The following is an 18,744-nucleotide window of genomic DNA, read 5'->3' as shown; positions in this document are numbered from 1 at the left end:
CACCACGTAGAAAAATGTTAGGTTAGTTGCATAGTATTCTAGAAAATATTTATGTAGCCCTTTGAAATAACCCCTGTTTTTCATACAGCTCTGGTAGGGATGTGTACACACCACGGAGATGAACATAGTTTTCCTATGTCTTTCTGGTTTAGAAGTGTTTGACCTTTTTTCTGCATGAAAGTGTGTTGGGAGAATGATTGACATGCTCATGAAGGTCATTTCACATGAAATATTACAGTCCTGTGTGACATGAAATGATATTTCAGATATGGCCTTTCAAGTTTAAATACGTGGTCTTCTTTTGGTTGGTGAATAATCAGCTCTGAATTTATTGTGAGCAATCAATCTCAGTCCAATGGGGAAAGGAAGAAATACACGCAGCAGTCAGCAGATAGTATGGGAAACTAGCTAGCTAAAGAATTGTGTCTTCACTGCCAATGACTTGCTTCCTGTTTAGCTTGTGAAACCTGATGCACAAGAGCCACTGAATTACTCTGGGCCCAGGAAAGCAAAAACCTCTAGCAGGACACAAAAATAAATGTTTGTTTTTTTCTGAAAGATGAATAAGAAGGTTTTGAAATCTTGGCTGTGAGGTGTACACTGAAACAGGTGAAAGAGTGCTGGAGCTTTTTATGTCTAAAACGTTCTAGTATTTCATTTCCAATGCCAGGCTAAAGATGTGTGATTCCTAGCATTGCTGAAATGGCATGGTACAATTTTCTGCTCTCTAGCCAAAACCCCACAACCAGATTGAGCTTTCCTGCAGGCAGAGACACGTTGTGAAGGCCATGGAACTGAAGCGAAGAGCAGAGGGGGAAGCAGTAAACAGCCCTCACTTCGTTAATGACATACCTGTGTTATTTTGCTGTGCCTGTTGCAGGAAGCAGTCTGACAACACCAGCAAAGTGAAGTCCTTGTGGAAAGTGGTTTACAACGGCTCCTGTGCCAGTATTTGCACGTGGAATGCCGAGAACTTAAAAGGAACTTTCCAGTTCAGAGCGGCAGCTGCAAATGTGCTGGGACTTGGTGAATACAGTGGCACAAGCAAGGATATAATTTTGGGTGAAGGTATGTCCTGTTGTTGTGGTTTAACCCCAGTCAGCAACTAAGCACCACACAGCCACTCGCTCACCCTCCCCACATAGTGGGATGGGAGAGATAATCAGGAAAAAAAAGTAAAACCCGTGGGTTGAGATAAAGACAGTTTAAAAGGACAGCAGAGGAAGAGAAATAATAATAATAATAATAACAATAATAATAATAATAATAGAATGTACAAAAGAAATGATGCACAATGCAATTGGTCACCACCCGCTGACCCATGCCCAGTCTGTCCCCAAGCAGCGGTCTCTGCTCCCTGGCCAACTCCCCCCAGTTTCTATACTGAGCATGACGCCATATGGTATGGAATAGCCCTTTGGCCAGCTGGGGTCAGCTGTCCTGGCTGTGCCCCCTCCCAGCTCCTTGTGCACCTGGCAGAGCATGGGAAGCTGAAAAGTCCTTGATTTGGTATAAGCACTGCTTAACAACAACTAAAACATCAGTGTGTTGTCAACATTATTCTCATACTAAATCCAAAACACAGCACTCTACCAGCTACTAGGAAGAAAATTAACTCTATCCCAGCTGAAACCAGGACACCTGTACTTTCTTATTCTGTTAATCAAGATTTTTATTCAGAATAATCATACCAATTTATGAAGATAGACCTGCTATTTTAATAATGATGTTGATGCATAGGTAATGTGTCTAAGAGGTAATAAATGGTGACATATGGTGACCCCAGCTGCTAGTGCTCATCCAGGTTCTTTTGCATGGAACAGTGGGCCTGAAATTTGCTTCTGCTCATTTATACCGGTTTGTCTCTGTGGCCCTGCACTCTGCATTATGGTATGATTCTTGAAATAAAGGCAAGCTCCCACACTGGGTGAGGATGTGAGGATTACTTCTTGCCTTCAGCCAGAATGTTAGACCTACACTCTCTGGCTGTTTTTGAAAATCCCACCTTGAGTGGTCAAACAGTTCAGCATTTTCTCTTTCCCTGTACACAGTAGGTTATCACCACAGGAATGGCCCAGAGCTGGGGGAGGAGGATTAGTCTGACCAAGTGTAGACATCTACATATAGCCCACAAGAGAGCTTTGTACAAAGGAAGGCATTTGCACAGCAGGCAGTTCAAGGGTTCTCTCAGGTTTGCTCAGCTCCATAGGACTGATGTGGTTTGTATACAGAGTCATTAACCAATTTTCCCCTTCTATTTAACAGATACTATGATCTCCCCAGACACCATCATTGCCATTGCTGCTGTGATTGGAGTTGCTGTGCTGGGCCTGACTGTGGTCATGCTATTTGGTTTTGGTATGTGGCTGAGTTTTTTGCATATCCTTGGTTTGCCAGGCCTCAGTAAAAATGCAGTTCGGATGGTGGGAGATGATCGGCTTCCAGGTTTAGGGAAATGCTGAACAATCCCCAGGGTGGGAGCTGGCAGGAATTTGTATATTCTCATCCTTTGAGGCCCTAGAGATGACTGGTTATGTTTTCCATAATACCAATTCACTCCATCCTCAGGCATTTCTTGCTGTTGATTCCCTGCAGGGAGAGCACAGGAATGCTGAAGGAACTCTGATATTCCTGTGTATCCTTATAAAAACTTGTACCTTATAATTCTCAAGTTGGGTACTGCATTTATTCACCAAAGGGTCCCATTTTTTTCCTCTTAAGCTTTGTCCCTGAAGAAAGGATGTAGAGATTATCCTGAGATGTAGAGGTCTACATGTGATGGTCCTGCCCTCTCACTCCTTATCCTCTCCCTGGGATATAGCAGCAGCCCTTCGGGCTTGGGTCTTGCCACATACAGAAGTGGATGCTTGACTGATTTCTCAGCTAAAGGAGCAGTTGTCTGTGTTTTGTGGGAAAAAGATGATGGCGAGACGGAAACGTCTTGCTTCTATGAGCTGCTGGGGAGTCATGTTGAACAGTATAACAAAAAACCTGTACCCTTTCAGCCTGCTCGCACTCTGGGATGCTCTCAGAGTGAAATATCTGACAGTCTGCTTTTCTGTTCCAGTATGGCAACAAAGATGGAAATCCAGAAAACAGACCTTGCCTGGACAGATAGTGTTTATCAAGGAAGATAAAGAATTAGCCCAACTCAGGGGGATGGCTGAGACAGTGGGACTAGCCAATGCTTGTTATGCTGTAAGGTATGTCCTTGAGGCAAATGTATTTTCAGGACAAAAACATCAAAGAGGGCTTCCCTGGACTGGTGCACTGGATCCGTGCACTCACCCCTGACACCTCAAGGTGGAGTTAAGGGCTGCATCTGCACTGCAGGGCAGGTCTGCTCTGAAGTACGCCCTGCCATGTTGGCTCCCTGTTGTGCACCCTGGCCTGGATTGCCCCTAGCCCACCCTGCACACTCACGTTGGCAAGAAATGCAAGTGCATGGGGAAGGAAGAAGACCTGCTGTTTTCCAATAGCTTCCAAAACATCCAGGCTTCACTTGAGCTCCTCTTAAATGTACCTGATGAGACAAATAGTACCAGTTTCATTTGAGGAAGAATTTTAATAACATTTCAAACATCCTTAAGTATTAACAAGTGACTAATATTGCTGTTTTGTAGCACTCTTCCTTCTCAAGCAGAGATTGAATCACTCCCAGCTTTCCCTCGGAACAAACTGATCTTACACAAATTGTTAGGAAGCGGAGCATTTGGAGAGGTGTATGAAGGGACTGCAGTAGATATCTTGGCAGATGGAAGTGGAGAATCCAAAGTAGCAGTCAAGGTAACCGCAGCTGTGTATTTCTCTGGCAACAGAATCAGATGGGCAGAGCGATTTGGCTCAGAGGTTATACCACAGAAACAAGTGTTGACATATTTGGGCATTTCCTTGCAGTATTTCTTGCAAGTCAGTTAAAGCTGAGCCTATCTCCTTGTAATGATTGCTGGAAAATAATGTGTATTTAAGGCCATGTCTATGTCTGATTGCTTTACTGAAGTGCTACGTGATAATGGTGGTGGTGACCTAAGTGTTATTACACTTTTGCTTTATGTCAAGTAGACTTTGAAGAAGGGTGCAATGGACCACGAGAAGAGTGAATTCTTGAAGGAGGCACACTTAATGAGGTAGGGACAGCTTTGCCACTGGGCACCCTTCGAAGCCAGTATCATGTGAGTGTGGTGGCCTTCAAGAGGAATGAAAGTAACACTTTCCTCTAAACAAATTATTGTGGCATTTTTGGCATGTTCTCCTGTTTCTGTTAAAAAATTAAATCACTACTGATGAATCTTATGAAAATAAAGCTATAAAACTGATTAGAAAAATTTAAGATACAGACTGCAAGTTCAGTATGCTTATATCATGGTTTTATTGGGGTTTGGGCTGATGTATTTCAGTGTCTTTGCTCCTCTAAAACTAAGTTAGTTGTTAAAGGCAATTGGGCAATATTTGGCTAATCCCATTTTACTAAAATAAACATATCAAAATAAGCTGATGCCTTGAAGTTTCAATTTACTGTGGAAATTGTTTTTTAAAAATGTGCATACTTACCGCTAGAGGCTGCCACATACCTCTTCTATTGAGGTAGACTTAAATAATGCATGTCACCCGTGCGAGAATTTCACACAGAAAGGTCTGTAAGTCAGCTAGAAATCTTGTTTTCCAGACTCTTCACAGAAACAAATAGAAGTTCAGATGAAGTTTTCAGCTGGTAACATAAGACTGAGAGTGTGGTTTAGTTTTCAGATGCACTTCTGCACTTCTCTGACTTTTATTTCATGAGTGCAGACTTAGAAGCGTCTTTTGAAAACTGAAGGATTTATATCCTGAACAGAAAACACAGTATTATTAAATTTGAAATTGGTTTTCACAGCATTCTTTTTTGTGTTCGCATATTTTTAAAAGAATGTCTTGCATTTTTTTGCCTAACTTTTTCCACACACTGTACATTGAATGAGGTAAGAGGCTTGTGAAAACCAAAATAGAACAATGTCATTGAAGTGTAAATTAATGAAAAAGAGTAAGTGTTGCGTGTAAACTTCCTACAATCTATCTTCAGTCTACCTGGCAGTCATAAACCCAGTTAAGGTCTCTTTTCTGTGTACTAGGGAAATTATATGTGCCCATAGGTAAAATCTCTGAAGCTTCCCCAATTCTACTTTCTTTTTGCACCTAATTATTCAAAACCTGAAATCCTGGAAAAATATATAATTGGGAATTATTACATTTAAATGTAAACACTGATGTGGGCCCATATGTACACCAATACAATGAGACATGGAAACAAAGAGAATAGAAAAGTTTGAATGTTTTATATTCCTGGTAGTCATTAAACAATAATAAAAAAATTTGGTATGTTTTATATGCTTTAAATCTTTCATTTTTTTTAATGAGAAAAAAGAATGATTTAGTTCTCCTGTGGAGGGCTTAATGATTTTTCTTGATGTTCATCCGTAAGGTCTCATAAATGAAACCAAGGGCAGACAGGAAAAATAAGTGGACCTGATTGTTTACAAACCTTGATGTTAGATATTTAAATGCAACTTTTATTTTGCTTGCCTTTTTGGATTTTTATTAAAATTTGGATTGTAGTGTTATGCATACTGTCCCAGTTAAGCAAGGACTACTTGTTTCTTCTATTATTGCTATGCAGCAGTGGGAAAATTGAGTTGCCTGTATGTCAAAAAGTAATTTGATATTGGTTATTGGTGAGTGAACTGTGTACAAATACATGCAGCAAATTCTTGGGTGTATCCCATCACTTGGGAAGTAAGGAATGACAGCTCAGTGAAGAACGGGCTGTGCGAGCTGTAAGGAAAGTGCCAGGTGCTCCTTCCCCTCTTTTTGCTCTTGAGAGTGCCAAAGTTTGTCTGATTGAGAGGTATGTACTGGGGGCCGAGGGGAACTGCCAAACTCAAAATCACACTTTTTGCTAGTCTTTGCCCACACCTAAGAGCATGTGAATTGAAAGAGGTTAGAAGGAAAATGTCCCTCTTTTTTATTTGTTTGTTTACACTGGTGCATTTGACAGCACTTTGGACACCACTGGTTTCCCCAATAAAGTCAAGTTTCTCTGACTGCTGGTGCAAGTCCTTTCACACAGCAGTGTGAAGGGAAAACCATTTTCTAACACAAGAAATGTGATTGTAAAAACACTGGCACTGACAGAGGCAATAAATGTTCTTCATTCTTTGAAAAGTGCTAGATCTGAGAGTGCTGATGGCTCTGTGGTAATCCCTATCTTCTTGGACACACACAGGCAATTACTAGCATATCTGCAAGTATTCCTCATGCATATTTTGTTTCTCTTGAAAATGTACTTTGAGAAACAGTTATTCTCTGAATTGTGAAAATAATATGTTGCACCTTGTGCTTTTACCTTTCTCCGTGCATTTCTCTGAATCAACAGTTCTACTGTGAATATAGTAGTAAAAGTACTCTATTAAAATAATATAGATAGCTTTAATGTACAGGTGGCAATTCATGTTATTCCTAGATGAGATTGCCATTTGGCTACCTTTCTTTGCTTCCTGGAAATATGATGAAGTGTGCTTTTAATATGCATGCATGCATTACAGTACCTGTCAAAGTACAGTGTAAGCCTGTGTTTTGAAAGGATGTCCCTGAACTCTCGCCGTGACTGAGCAAATCCAGGCACTGTGAGTTACTAAATCATGTTGTTGGTAGAGGCAGGATTGTAAAGGCCAAACTGCTCATTCATTGCTTGCAGCTATATGCACTTTATTAGCTATCAACCAGCTGGATATCTCATACGTAATCTTACAATAGTTTCCTTCTCTTTAGTAAATTTGATCACCCCCACATTCTGAAGTTACTTGGCGTGTGCCTGGTCAATGAACCTCAGTACCTTATACTGGAGCTGATGGAAGGAGGGGATCTACGTAGCTATTTACGAGGAGCCAGAAAGCAAAAGGTAGGGTAAAGACCATGCGACTCGTATTTTTAACCTGTAACTGCCCACAGTTTCTCAGTTTTTCCCTTTCTCAAAGGCCATGCTGATGTCCAGCTGTTTCTGTACTTGCAAGGTCTGACCTGGCTTTTCCCTAATGCCCTGGGACCTCAATGTTGAGTGCTGACCTTGCATTCAGAGTTGCTGTGAAGAAGATTGAATGTCATTAGACCACTGACCAAAATTGTGTTTTCAGTCATGAGGTGTCTGCTGAGTTTCTCTCTATGAATACCATGAACAGTCCTTTGAAAAGTGATCATAAATAATGACGGTCATGTATCCAGTCTATTAGGCCTCATGGGGAGGAGGGTGTTGTCTTTGAATAGTAGCAGTATCCTTAATGTGCTAGGCATATAAGTCCAGGCATATAAGAAGATACGGTCCCTGTGCCTGTATCCTCTAATTCTTTGGAAGGAAAGAGGAGAAAAGAATAGAGATAAACGTCTTTAGTTAAGTAAATTTTTTCCATAGTTAGAAAGCAGATTAAGAATATGCATGGTAGGATTGTAGGTCAAAAGGACTCGACACTGAATTGTTCTAGCAATTGTCTTAGCAATTGAACTAGCTATTGTCTAGTTCATTTACATGACCAGATCAAATCCACAGTCAGTACTGAATTCTACTGAAATGTATATACATGTATTCTACTAGAATAATATATTATACTGATTAATACAGCAGCAAGCAAACCTGATCTGATAGTGGGAGGAAATTTTCAGGGTCCCATTTCTTCCACTGTAGTGAAGAAACAATTCTGAAGGTCCTAGGATATTCTTAGCCCCAAATCAAAGAACAGTATGTGTTCACCTGCCTTGCAGTGCAGTGATATGGCAGTTTACCCTGCCAGTAATTAGCATTTGCTGTATTGACATACAGAGATTTTGCACTTGTGCTTTGCATGTTTTGGAAAAATTCTATACATTTCAAATGAGGAAACAATACCATCTTGGCATAGGGAGGTTGTCATTCTGAGTTTGTAAAGCTGGAAGACATGGCTAACTTCTGTTTCTGTTTCTTGTAGCTCCAGAGTCCCTTACTGACAGTGACTGACCTCTTGGACATATGTTTGGATATTTGCAAAGGCTGTGTCTATTTAGAGAAAATGCATTTTATACACAGGTATAGAACTTATTTCCTTAGTCTTCCAAGGTTTACCCACAATATTGGGACTAATTATCTTAGCTGGGAAAAAATGCCTAGAATGATGTCACAAGGTAACAGGGAAGGTGAGAGCACTGGAGTAAAATTTAACGTTATGCTTTTCTGCTAAAAATCACCTTGTGATTTGTGTTCTCTCACAAAATGGTGGGCTACTCTAAGATCTGAATCCAGGACTCATTGCACCCTAGGCAAGAACCATATCCCGTGCAACAAAGAGAAGGGCAAGTGGGGAGATCCATTTACTGTCTTCATCTGCCTCATGGGTAGCTATAGAGGACCCAGACTTTTCTCAGAGGTGCACAGGGAAAAGATGAGAAGCAATAGGCACAAGATACAGCAAGGGAAATCAGATAATTTTGTTCACAATGTGCAGGATCAATCACTGGAACAGGTTGTCTAGAGGGGCTGTGTCATCTCCAGTCTTGAAGATATGCAAAACTTAACTGGATGAGGCCCTAAGCCACTTGATCCAACCTCGAGGTTGACACTGCTCTGAAGAGGGGGTTGAACCAGATGACCTCCAGAGGTTGCTTCTGACCTGGGTTATTCTGCAATGCTAACTCCATCCTCTTGTTTCTGCCTTACAAATCAGGGATCTGGCTGCTCGCAACTGCCTTGTGTCAGAGAAGGAATATGAGAGCTCCTCCCGGGTAGTAAAGATTGGTGATTTTGGACTTGCCAGAGATATCTATAAAAATGATTATTACAGGAAAAGAGGAGAAGGCCTACTCCCTGTCAGATGGATGGCTCCTGAAAGCCTCGTTGATGGTGTCTTTACAAATCGCTCTGATGTCTGGTGAGTTATAGGAGCCACACAGCTGTGGGAATAACCATACTAAATCCCACAGCAAGAAAATATTGTTTTACAAGAGCAATGATAAGGTTGTCTATTGCCATCTCTAATAATTTTCAGGCTAAGGCAGATTTCTTCCTAGCAATATTTTCATGAGCAAATGAAAAGTTTGGGACCATGACAGTACCTGCATGGATATATTTCTTAATGCTTTGAGCTCTAGCTTTGGATTCTGGCTGGAAAGAACTAGTGTCACTCAATCAAACAATTTTATACTAGGTCCACAATGTGGTTTTTGCTTGATTGGGCAGTGAATTGGCTGCCTGCATCCTGTTCCATTTTGTTTTTCTTTAGATTAATTGGTATTTCTTTCCTACATCCAAATACTTTCCCCTTACTGTTTCACCCTCTTCTGGTGACTTCTTTATTTTGAAGCTGAATTTCTCAGCATCATCGGGGAAGGTCATAGTACTTTGCTGTGGAGATTTACTTAAAGTGTGTATTTGAGTGGGTTTGAGTTTTTATGGTGAAAAAGCAGAGACCCACTGTCAGGAGACATGGAAAAAACTGAACCAAACCAGATCCATTAAATCTGAGATTCACACAAGTTTAGATTTCAGCAGGCATGGGTACTCATGGTGGGCTACAGCCCACCAATCATCCAAGTCCTCAGCCCCTGCAGCCCATCCATTTGACTGCCACTCTTACATTTATCTAAGCAAGTCATTTAGTCTCTGTGCCAAGCCAAATGGGGTGCTGATTGCTTTGTGAGTGGTGCTTAGGAGAACTTCTCTCTCTCCATTTCCAATGACACCTCTAGAGATTTCTAAACACTTGTTTAAGTGAGGACATGCTCAGCCAGAGAGTGGTGCCCAGGGAAGCTGTGGGCACTCAATGTCTTCTAAGCTGTGTCTCAGTGAGTCTGGGAAAGTGGGTCAGCTCTACACATTTATTTTAGCTATTCCAGAGGCTGGCTTAAGGATGTATGAATTGTTTCACAAAAAAATTAAAACTTCTTACTCCTAATTTTTGTAACTGAGTCTTACTCATAGGTTAGAGACATTTTAATTGTTGGTAGGGAGATTGTTTATGATCACTATGGTAATTAATTTTTTTTTGTTGGTGTTTCTTAGGGCTTTTGGAGTCTTAGTGTGGGAAACATTAACTTTGGGTCAACAGCCATATCCAGGTTTCTCCAATACAGAAGTTTTACACCATGTACAATCAGGAGGAAGACTGGAATCTCCAAACAATTGTCCTGATGACCTGTAAGTTAATTTATTTAAATATTGTTGATAATATTTATAAGAAGCAAGAGCCTTATTGCCAGGTGGTCATCATTTTGAATACTACTTATGCCCATGCAGAGTTCAACATCCTCCATGTTTCTTTTCAGATAAAACAGCTAGCACTTGTAGCTGCCAACCCGCTACTAATCATCCAGTAGTGCAGCCTGTGAGTATGAACTTAAGTGTTGAAGTTGAAAGGTGGATATTGGTCTTTTAAACAGGATTTCAGAGATAATATAAAGTCAGTCTTGGGCATGAATCTGGTAGTAATGTGCTAACAGGCTGAGAGTGCCTGATGGTATTGGTTAAAAGTTAAGATGGCTTTAAGAAAGAATTTACTAGTCCCTGTACACCATGTGCCTGTGTGTCCTGGTTTCAGCTGAGATAGAGTTAATTTTCTTTATAGTGGCTGGTATGGGGCTATGTTTTGGATTTGTGCTGAAAACAACATTGATAATACAGAGATGTTTTAGTTGTTGCTGCACTAGTCAAATACTTTTCAGCTTCCCGTGCTCTGCCAGGTGCAGAAGAAGTTAGGAGGGGACACAGCCAGGATAGTTGATCCAAACTGACCAAAGGGCTATTCCATACCACATGGTGTCATGCTCAGTATATAAAGCTGGGGAAGAAGAAGGAAGGGGGGGACATTCAGAGTGATGGCGTTTGTCTTCCCAAGTAACCATTATGTGTGATGGAGCCCTGCTTTCCTGGAGATGGCTGAACACCTGCCTGCCCATGGGAAGCAGTGAATGAATTCCTTGCTTTGCTTTGCTTGTGTGCATGGCTTTTGCTTTCCCTATTAAACTGTCTTTATCTCAACCCACGAATTTTCTCACTTTCACTCTTCTGATTCTCTCCCCCATCCCACCAGGGGGGAGTGAGCGAGTGGCTGTGTGGTGCTTAGTTGCCGGCTGGGGCTAAACCACGACACTGTGATAGCAGGTATAGCTGGCTTTCTTATTGGTAGCTGCAGGAATTAGGCTAATATTAAAACAGATGTGGAAAATAAACCATGCTTTCTTTGCAGATATTACTCCTACAAAAGCCAATAAGAAAAGCTGAAGCAGTACAGGAAAAGGGAAGTCTGCACTTCTGTTTGGTCTTTAGTTGAGCTGGATAAAAAAAGCTTTCAATTCCCAATTTCCTCTTGAGCACAAAATTCAGGTTTAATTGCAAAATTCTTGCAAGTAAAAGAATACAATGAATACATATAGTAGATGAAACCCATACTGGCCAGAGGTGTATAATGGAGGAAGTTGAACCTGAGCCCAATGATCACTCAGTATTGTCTAATTTCATGTCTCAATTCCTGTATCACCCACTCTGCATTAGCAGTCACAGCAATGCACTTGACAGCTGGTCCTACAAATGGAAGAAGAGGCTACTTAAAGTGCACAGTTCTTACTCCTGGGGATGAGGAAATGACTTGAGAATAATTCTGTGATTGGCAAGCCCAGATCTCTGTGATAGGTCTCACATCAATTACCATGCTCTGAGTTCCAGAGAGGGTGATTATTTATCATTATGTAGGTATAGCTGAAATACCATATTAGCAATAAAAAAAAAAGTAAGCTTTAGCACTTGGAGGAACTGAAGAACTGAAGAGATTAGAATTTTGTTTTAAGATCAGAGCAAAAACTGGAAGTCACAGAACAAATGAGAGCCCAAAGCAATCTCAGTTTCAATATCTTCTGCTGGAAAATATTTCCTCAAAAAATTCCTAACAGCTGTCCTGTGAATAAAAAAGCATAGGAGGTAATGTATATCTACGTACTACTTTGATATTCAAGCTCAGACAAAGGCTCATAAGTTGCCTTTAAAATGAGTGACCAGATCTTCAGAAGAATCAAGACTTTGCTTGAAGTAATTTTTAAGGTCCCAGATCTTAAATTCAGCACAGCAGGTAGGGCTTAAACTCTGGTCTGCCTGTTGTAACTTGTAGGACAAGGGCCTAATAGCAGTAACTTAGTTTTTGAAAGCCATGGGGCTGAATGGGTTCTTAGACTCTTGTACCATCTTTTATCTCATTTGGTGAACACTCAGCACCTGCATGCAGCTTCTGTCAGTAGCGTAAATAGCTTTTTGATACTTTGCTAGGTCATTAATGGCATGCTGGGATTCTTGACATTCCTGCTTCCCTTCTTGTGGTTTTGAACCTGCATCAGGACATCAGCAGTCAGTAATTGTCTCCTCCGCACTTTGGCTTGCTCATTGTCATTTAACAAAACAAACCATCACTGATAGGAAGAGAGTTCAAAGGCCAAACTACTTCAGCTGAGAAGTGTTTAGGAATCTGTGGTAGGCTTACACTGCAAGGGCAAGTAGGGCTGACACAGAAACCTTGGGGTGTAAAAGCACTAAGGAAGTGGGATTGGGTTTTTTTGGCAGGGGGGAGAAATTCTCCCCCTTGCCTCCACAAGATGTTACTCCAGGGAGTAATCATCTGCTTTCCCCCAAAGAAGTGTGGATAGATGAAGCTTGGTAATGAATTGGAAAAGGGGTTTGGGGATCTATAAATGAGCCACATTTATTGAAATATGAATTAGATGTATGAATGGCACTACTTTTGCAGTTCGAGATCCACATCAGGCACAGCCACCTTTGGACTGCATGCCAAAGTTTGGACTGAACTGAGCTAATTTAACATAGATCCTGAAAGCCTGTGGATTCCAGTCAGGAGAATTTGTACAAGTGTGGTGCCACTTGCTGCCTTGAAGCTGCGGTTTCACCAAATGCGCACTCCAATGCAAAGTTACACAACTGAGTTTGATGAAGAAGCTTTAGTTTGGTAATTAAGAGCTTTTGCTATTTTGTTCTGGGAGTGCCCCCCCAGAGGGATTTGGAGGGTGGAGAAAAGGGCTTGCTCAGAATGCATCAGATGAAAGTAGGGGCTCTTCTTCATCCCAACAAATTTTCTCCTTTTCTAAGAAAATCCTCATATCAATTGTATTTTCCATCTCATGTGAGAGAGAATTGGTAATGTTCTGTAGCTTCTGTGCACTAAAGCACATTTCAGGAATTGTTCACTTTCAGCCTCCAATATTAGATAATGAATATTAGTTCTTTAGTTTTCCAGGCTCTCAAATTCTTATTTGTCCCATGTACACAGCTCTGTTGGACATATGGTTACCAGTTGTCCCACTCAGATAAAACACAGTTGTGAAGTGTAGGTGTACATCTAGGTCTACAGGCTAGTTCTTAAACCTAACATAAACCTTTAACTGATGTTGTGTTTGGATCTGTTATTTTTAATTTCTTCCTGAAAGACTTTCCTCATGAAGTAGAGGAATCCTCTGAGTCCCTTCCTTATACGGGAGCAATGCACTATTTGCTAGCCCGTGTGTGGCTCCCAAGAAAATATAGGAATGTGCTCAAGCTGTCATTCATGTACATCTGGCATATTAACCTGGCTTTCACCTTCTTGACTGGTCTCATGCTGATGCATTTCTGGGCTAGTGAAAGTTTATGCCATGTGACTTAAAAGTTTGGATGTCACAACATGCCTTGAAAGCTAAATATCATGCCACAAATAGCTGTCCATGCAAAATTTGCAGATATATTCTGAGACAGCATGAAAGTTTTTGTCATTAGAAACCTAAAGCCTATCTGAATTAAATACTTTGTGAACAATATCAGTTCTATCTGGTATTAATATTTTAAGCCAACCAGCAAGTAATTTGATTTAGGAAATAAGAATATGGAATATAATTAAAATGAGAATATTCCAGTTCTGAACATTTTGGCAGCAATGAATATCCCCACTCAATAGCAATGAATATCCCCACTCAATAACAAAACTGATTGGCTTTATAAAACCAATTGTCCAATAAAAAATTAGCTATTTAGAAAGACAGTGCTTGGTCTTAGGAATAAAAATATATTCAAAATCCACATTTGTCATGTTCTTGTTTCATAAATGAAAAGAGGTTATATTTAGATTGTATATAAGGAAGAAATTTTTTACGATGAGGGTGGTGAGACACTGGAACAGGTTGCCCAGAGAAGTTGTAGATGCCCCATCCCTGAAGTGTTCAAAGTCAGGTTGGATGGGGCTTTGAGTAACCTGATGTAGTGAAATATGTCCCTGCCCATGGCAGAGGGGTTGGACTAGATGATCTTTGAAGGTCCTTTCCAACCCAAACCATTCTATGACTCTGACTTACGTATAATTTCCTGTTTCTTTCTCCCTCTGTTGGCCTATGGCTGTCTGTTTCTCCCTTTCCGTTAGAGGAGCAGTGTACCCAGGAAGCTCTTCTACTTCATTGCTACACCTTGCACAAGGCTCTGCTCATGAGAGCCCAAGTGCTAACCTGGTGGAGCACAGCACCTGAACTCATGTTTTTTTCTTGGATATCCTACCAACCAGCATGACCAGAAAGCAGATTGTTTGGTTTCCAGCATCCAAAGTTGGCATTTGAATTCAACATGACAGACACTTTGCTGGCAGCAGAAGGAAAACCAGAGTTATTTCACCCCTTTTTTGAGTCCTATTCAGTACTTTTCCACCTATATTTCCAGTGTCATCATTAACCAGTACACCTGAAAGTAAGTGAGGAAATTAAGTGATTCAGTGTGTTAGGAAGTCGCTACCACTTTCTGGATTCTTACAATGGATTTTCAAGGTTTCTTTGGATCCTTTTGAGAAAGCAGAATCACTCTGTCCAGCTCCACAACCACAGAATATGGGCCGATGAAAAGTGGTTCTGAAACGATTTTTCTACTCATGTTTCTCACCAAATCCAAATATTTTAATGAAAGATACCATTGAAAAATCAGAAGTCAAGAGATTTCTCCCACCTATCACCAAGAGTTTTGTAAAATACCCAATTGTGGTGAAGGACAGCAGCCTCCTTTTTTTAAGATGGATAAGCAAGGATCTGAGCAACCCAATTCTTTTCACATAACTCAGTAACGCCTGGTATTGCATAGCAGCAGGTCTGGGAGGCTGTTTGTCAGGGGCGGATTTGAACTTAGGGCTTAGAGGTGAATACTCCACATTCCAGTAGCAGCTTCCTGAGCCGGCCTTTTGCTGGCTGCTCAAATGCTGCTCTCTGGTTTTGAGACCCTAAGACCCCCCTCCGCTCCCAACACTTAGCATATCCAGGTGCTGGCGGCGTTTTGGTTTTCAGCCTGGCTCCCCCTGGCTTTTGTAGGATTTGGTTTTGTGTAGCCTGGACTCACCTCAAGTAAGCAATATAAATCAGCCCTATCCTTTAGACAAACAGGAGGGGCAGTTTTCCACTGAATGGTACAGATAGTGTTGTGCAAGGTGGGCTAGGATCCCTGCACCCGGAGGAAACTCATGCCATTCTTGCCTTTGATGGGAAAACTTACTCCTATTTGTTTTGGTCTGGGGGCAGAAGTCTAAATTAACCCTCTCTGTGCTGGAGGGTTTGCCTTGAACTTCCCCTAAATTTGAGGTGGCGTGAGTTGAAGGAGGATTAAATAAACCAATAGCTTCAGGTTCATTTCTGATTTTAGACATCCTTTTTTTCTGTGAGAGAATTACTTCCTTGTCTGCTTTCTTAGAAAATACCGGTGACAGCAGTGAGAAAATACCGGTGAGAGCAGATATTAATGGCAAATGTGTCTTTTTTTTTTTTTAATGCAATAGCTGGTCCAAATCTCAAGAATATCCATCTTTGAAAAATTAAAAGCATTCATATTGAGTATTCCTGACAACTGATCTTTAATCTGCTTTTCCTTCCCTCAGCAGCTGATAATAATCTTTGTACCACATATAAAGTTTTTGGAAGTTGAAAATCTAGGCCAAACTTGCTTCTCAGATGATTTAATGGTAAGTGTTGAGGTGAATGATTCTATTATCTTTAATGTTTGCATTTTAACATTTTTTTTCCCAGATGTGATTTAATGACAAGATGCTGGGCCCAAGAACCTCACAACAGACCTACTTTCTCTTACATTCAGGACAAACTACAAGAGATAAGACACTCTCCACTGTCCTTCATCCACTACCTTGAAGACAAAGAGGCAGCAACTGGAGTCATCAACCAAGCTTTTGAAGGTGAGTCTGGGCCAGCACCTGCTGTTCCCATGGCCTCTTCCCCATGAACAAAGTGAGATTCAGCAATTCTTTTCATTGCATTTGTCACTGCCTCAGATTCTCTGCCTATAAAATGGGAACAGCAAAGATTTACTTCTCACATAATGAATTTGTAAAGATTCATTAGGTGCCATTAGGTATGATGCATTAGGTAGAGCACATATAAAATTACCAAGCAAAAAGTCCCCTATGAGGTTGCAACTGAGCCTGCTTCACAGAGACATCCAGCTTGCATCTAAATTTTTGATACTTCATGATACTTCATTACTTCTGCTAAAGTAAATGCTTAAGTTCCTTGTACAGCCAGGAGAGCTTTAAAAGGCTTCCGGGTGGAAATCTGTTCCACTTTCAAAGGCATCTACTCCCTCTCCATCAACTAAACATGGCAGTTAGGCAGTTACTTTAGGAGTACTGATTCAGTAGTTGCCTGAAAGTGAGGCATAAATTAGGTACCTAAGTAAGTAAGGCAGCCTTTATCCTAGCCCAAACTGTGATAGCTCCAGCCAGGAGTCACATCATGCCTGTACTCTGCACGCTGTGAATGAATAAAACAAAGTCATGCTAGGGAAGATATACTTAAGACATGGGACACAACAAAGCCCAATTATATTATTTAACTTTATTAAGGTTGTGAAGACAGGAATTAAAAAAAAAAATAGTCGATGCTAAATTTTAAGTTGTCTGTGCAACTGTGATTCAAATCATCTAAACATGGAAATGAATATCCTGACTGAAAGGATATTCAGTCAGGAAAAGAAAAAGAAGCTTTTCACATCCTGCAGTAATTCCTGACTGGTTAAATCTTGAGAAAAAGTGAAGTCTTAGTAAATAATGTGATCTGAAAATTTGCAAAAATAAGGTTTTTATCGGTTGAAATATTTCACTTTTATTTCATAGGCTGTTTTTTTTTTTTTTTTTAAATTTAACCTGTTTGCGTTCTACGGTTTTCCAATGAAAAATATTTCCTGTTAAAAGAATTACTTTCCATTCTAAAAAAGCAAAACCTAGTTGTTTCTAAAATATTTTAAAGTTTTGGTTTGTTTTTGTTTTTTTTTTTCCTTCACAAAATGTTGTTGAACTAGGAACTCACCCTGCTTCATAAACAGTTTGATACATCAATATTTTGTGATTTCCTAAAAACTTCTTGATCCATTCCAGGAATGACACAGTACTCAGTTACACAACTATGTAGTCATTTTTCTACAGGATTCTACCTATATTCAATTCACTGGCAGTGTCCAATGCTCAGTTAATGATAGTCTCTGTGATATTTTGCTAATCTTTATCATCTGATGTAGCTTTACAAATGTCAGTTTATCCCCATAGTGGTTTCTCTCTACGTCAGATCCAGTCTGTGCATGACATGTTTATATGTCATTACAAGAGTAAAGACTTTATCGAGACATGATGTGACCAAAGTAAGCCAGCACTGATAACCTATCATTTCATGCTTTTTTAACAGCTGATTTTGCACCCTTATGCTATAATGAAAAGCTTTGTGTATTTGCATGTAGTTTAATTTCCTAGTTTCTTTAACGGCATCTTTGCTCTGAATAGTGGAGTTCAGGAAAGAGACACTTAATCTGGCACAAATCTAAGCCTGGCATTAACTCAGGAAAGGAGTACAGCCAATTAATTAGGCACTATGCCCCAGCTAATAGGCCTTACATTTTGGATGGACTTTATCTCACCTAAAGGCAGCTGTCTAGAAGCTAGGACTCTCATCTAAGATGCTCTTCTAGATATCTCTGTAGTCAGGAGCAGAAACAGACATCTCCACAGAGTGACAACTCCTATGTTTTAGGCATGTATCATAGCATGAAAGGGGTCACCTTTTGCCTTTCTCTCCACTGATGATGTCTGGAATCTAGGTGACTTGCCATATTTGACTTGGATACAACATCTCAGACTACATGTTTAATTTTAGATGGTTACAGGAACACAACATCCACTGCACACAGGGCTGTACTGGTTTGACTGCTTGCACTACTCCTGAGCTAGTGTGATTTCCTAGCTTAGACATCTTTGCTCTGCGTTCCCTAGCTCCACAGGCAACAGAAACATGAAAACTAAGGGAGTTAAGAAATTCTTGTGGCATTACATCAATATCTGTTAAAATCTTTAGCAGGGTTGAAACTTTTAAATACGAGCCTGCCCTTCTGCTGCTTGGAGTTGGGGAAAGAGGCTGGAATATAGGTTGTCGTTCTCTTGGTGGAGCAGGCCTGGCACAGATGTAACATGCAAGGATTTTAGTTTCAGTGCAAGTCTCTGCTTAGCATGTGCCAGCTAAGCATGATCTTTCCCCTGCTGTTAACTTGCTCAATCTAGGCAAATCATTACTTTCACTGGGATGACAAGGACATATTCTTAATGTAAAAAACATTATTTTGCCGAAATTTCAGGTTCTGCCACACAGCAGAGGAGACAGAGAAAAAAGCCATTGCTTTATTTGTTTGCCAGGGACAAA

The 18,744-nt window shown here is 40.5% G+C and overlaps 1 protein-coding gene across 1 annotated transcript in view; it reads left to right on the top strand.

The window, feature by feature from the left end:
- ROS1 (ROS proto-oncogene 1, receptor tyrosine kinase) overlaps window positions 1-18,744 on the top strand; it is a 76,411-nt gene that overhangs the window by 49,966 nt on the left and 7,701 nt on the right. The window contains exons 34-43 of the mRNA XM_072857892.1: window positions 881-1,068; window positions 2,266-2,358; window positions 3,068-3,203; window positions 3,624-3,786; window positions 4,063-4,127; window positions 6,805-6,934; window positions 7,992-8,089; window positions 8,724-8,927; window positions 10,058-10,192; window positions 16,075-16,238. Coding sequence (XP_072713993.1) covers window positions 881-1,068; window positions 2,266-2,358; window positions 3,068-3,203; window positions 3,624-3,786; window positions 4,063-4,127; window positions 6,805-6,934; window positions 7,992-8,089; window positions 8,724-8,927; window positions 10,058-10,192; window positions 16,075-16,238 — 1,376 coding nt within the window. The remainder of the gene's footprint in view (window positions 1-880; window positions 1,069-2,265; window positions 2,359-3,067; window positions 3,204-3,623; window positions 3,787-4,062; window positions 4,128-6,804; window positions 6,935-7,991; window positions 8,090-8,723; window positions 8,928-10,057; window positions 10,193-16,074; window positions 16,239-18,744) is intronic.

The sequence above is a fragment of the Ciconia boyciana genome, chromosome 3, assembly GCF_034638445.1.
Source record: "Ciconia boyciana chromosome 3, ASM3463844v1, whole genome shotgun sequence".
Classification (NCBI taxonomy): domain Eukaryota; kingdom Metazoa; phylum Chordata; class Aves; order Ciconiiformes; family Ciconiidae; genus Ciconia; species Ciconia boyciana.
This window is presented reverse-complemented; position numbering and strand designations above follow the sequence as displayed.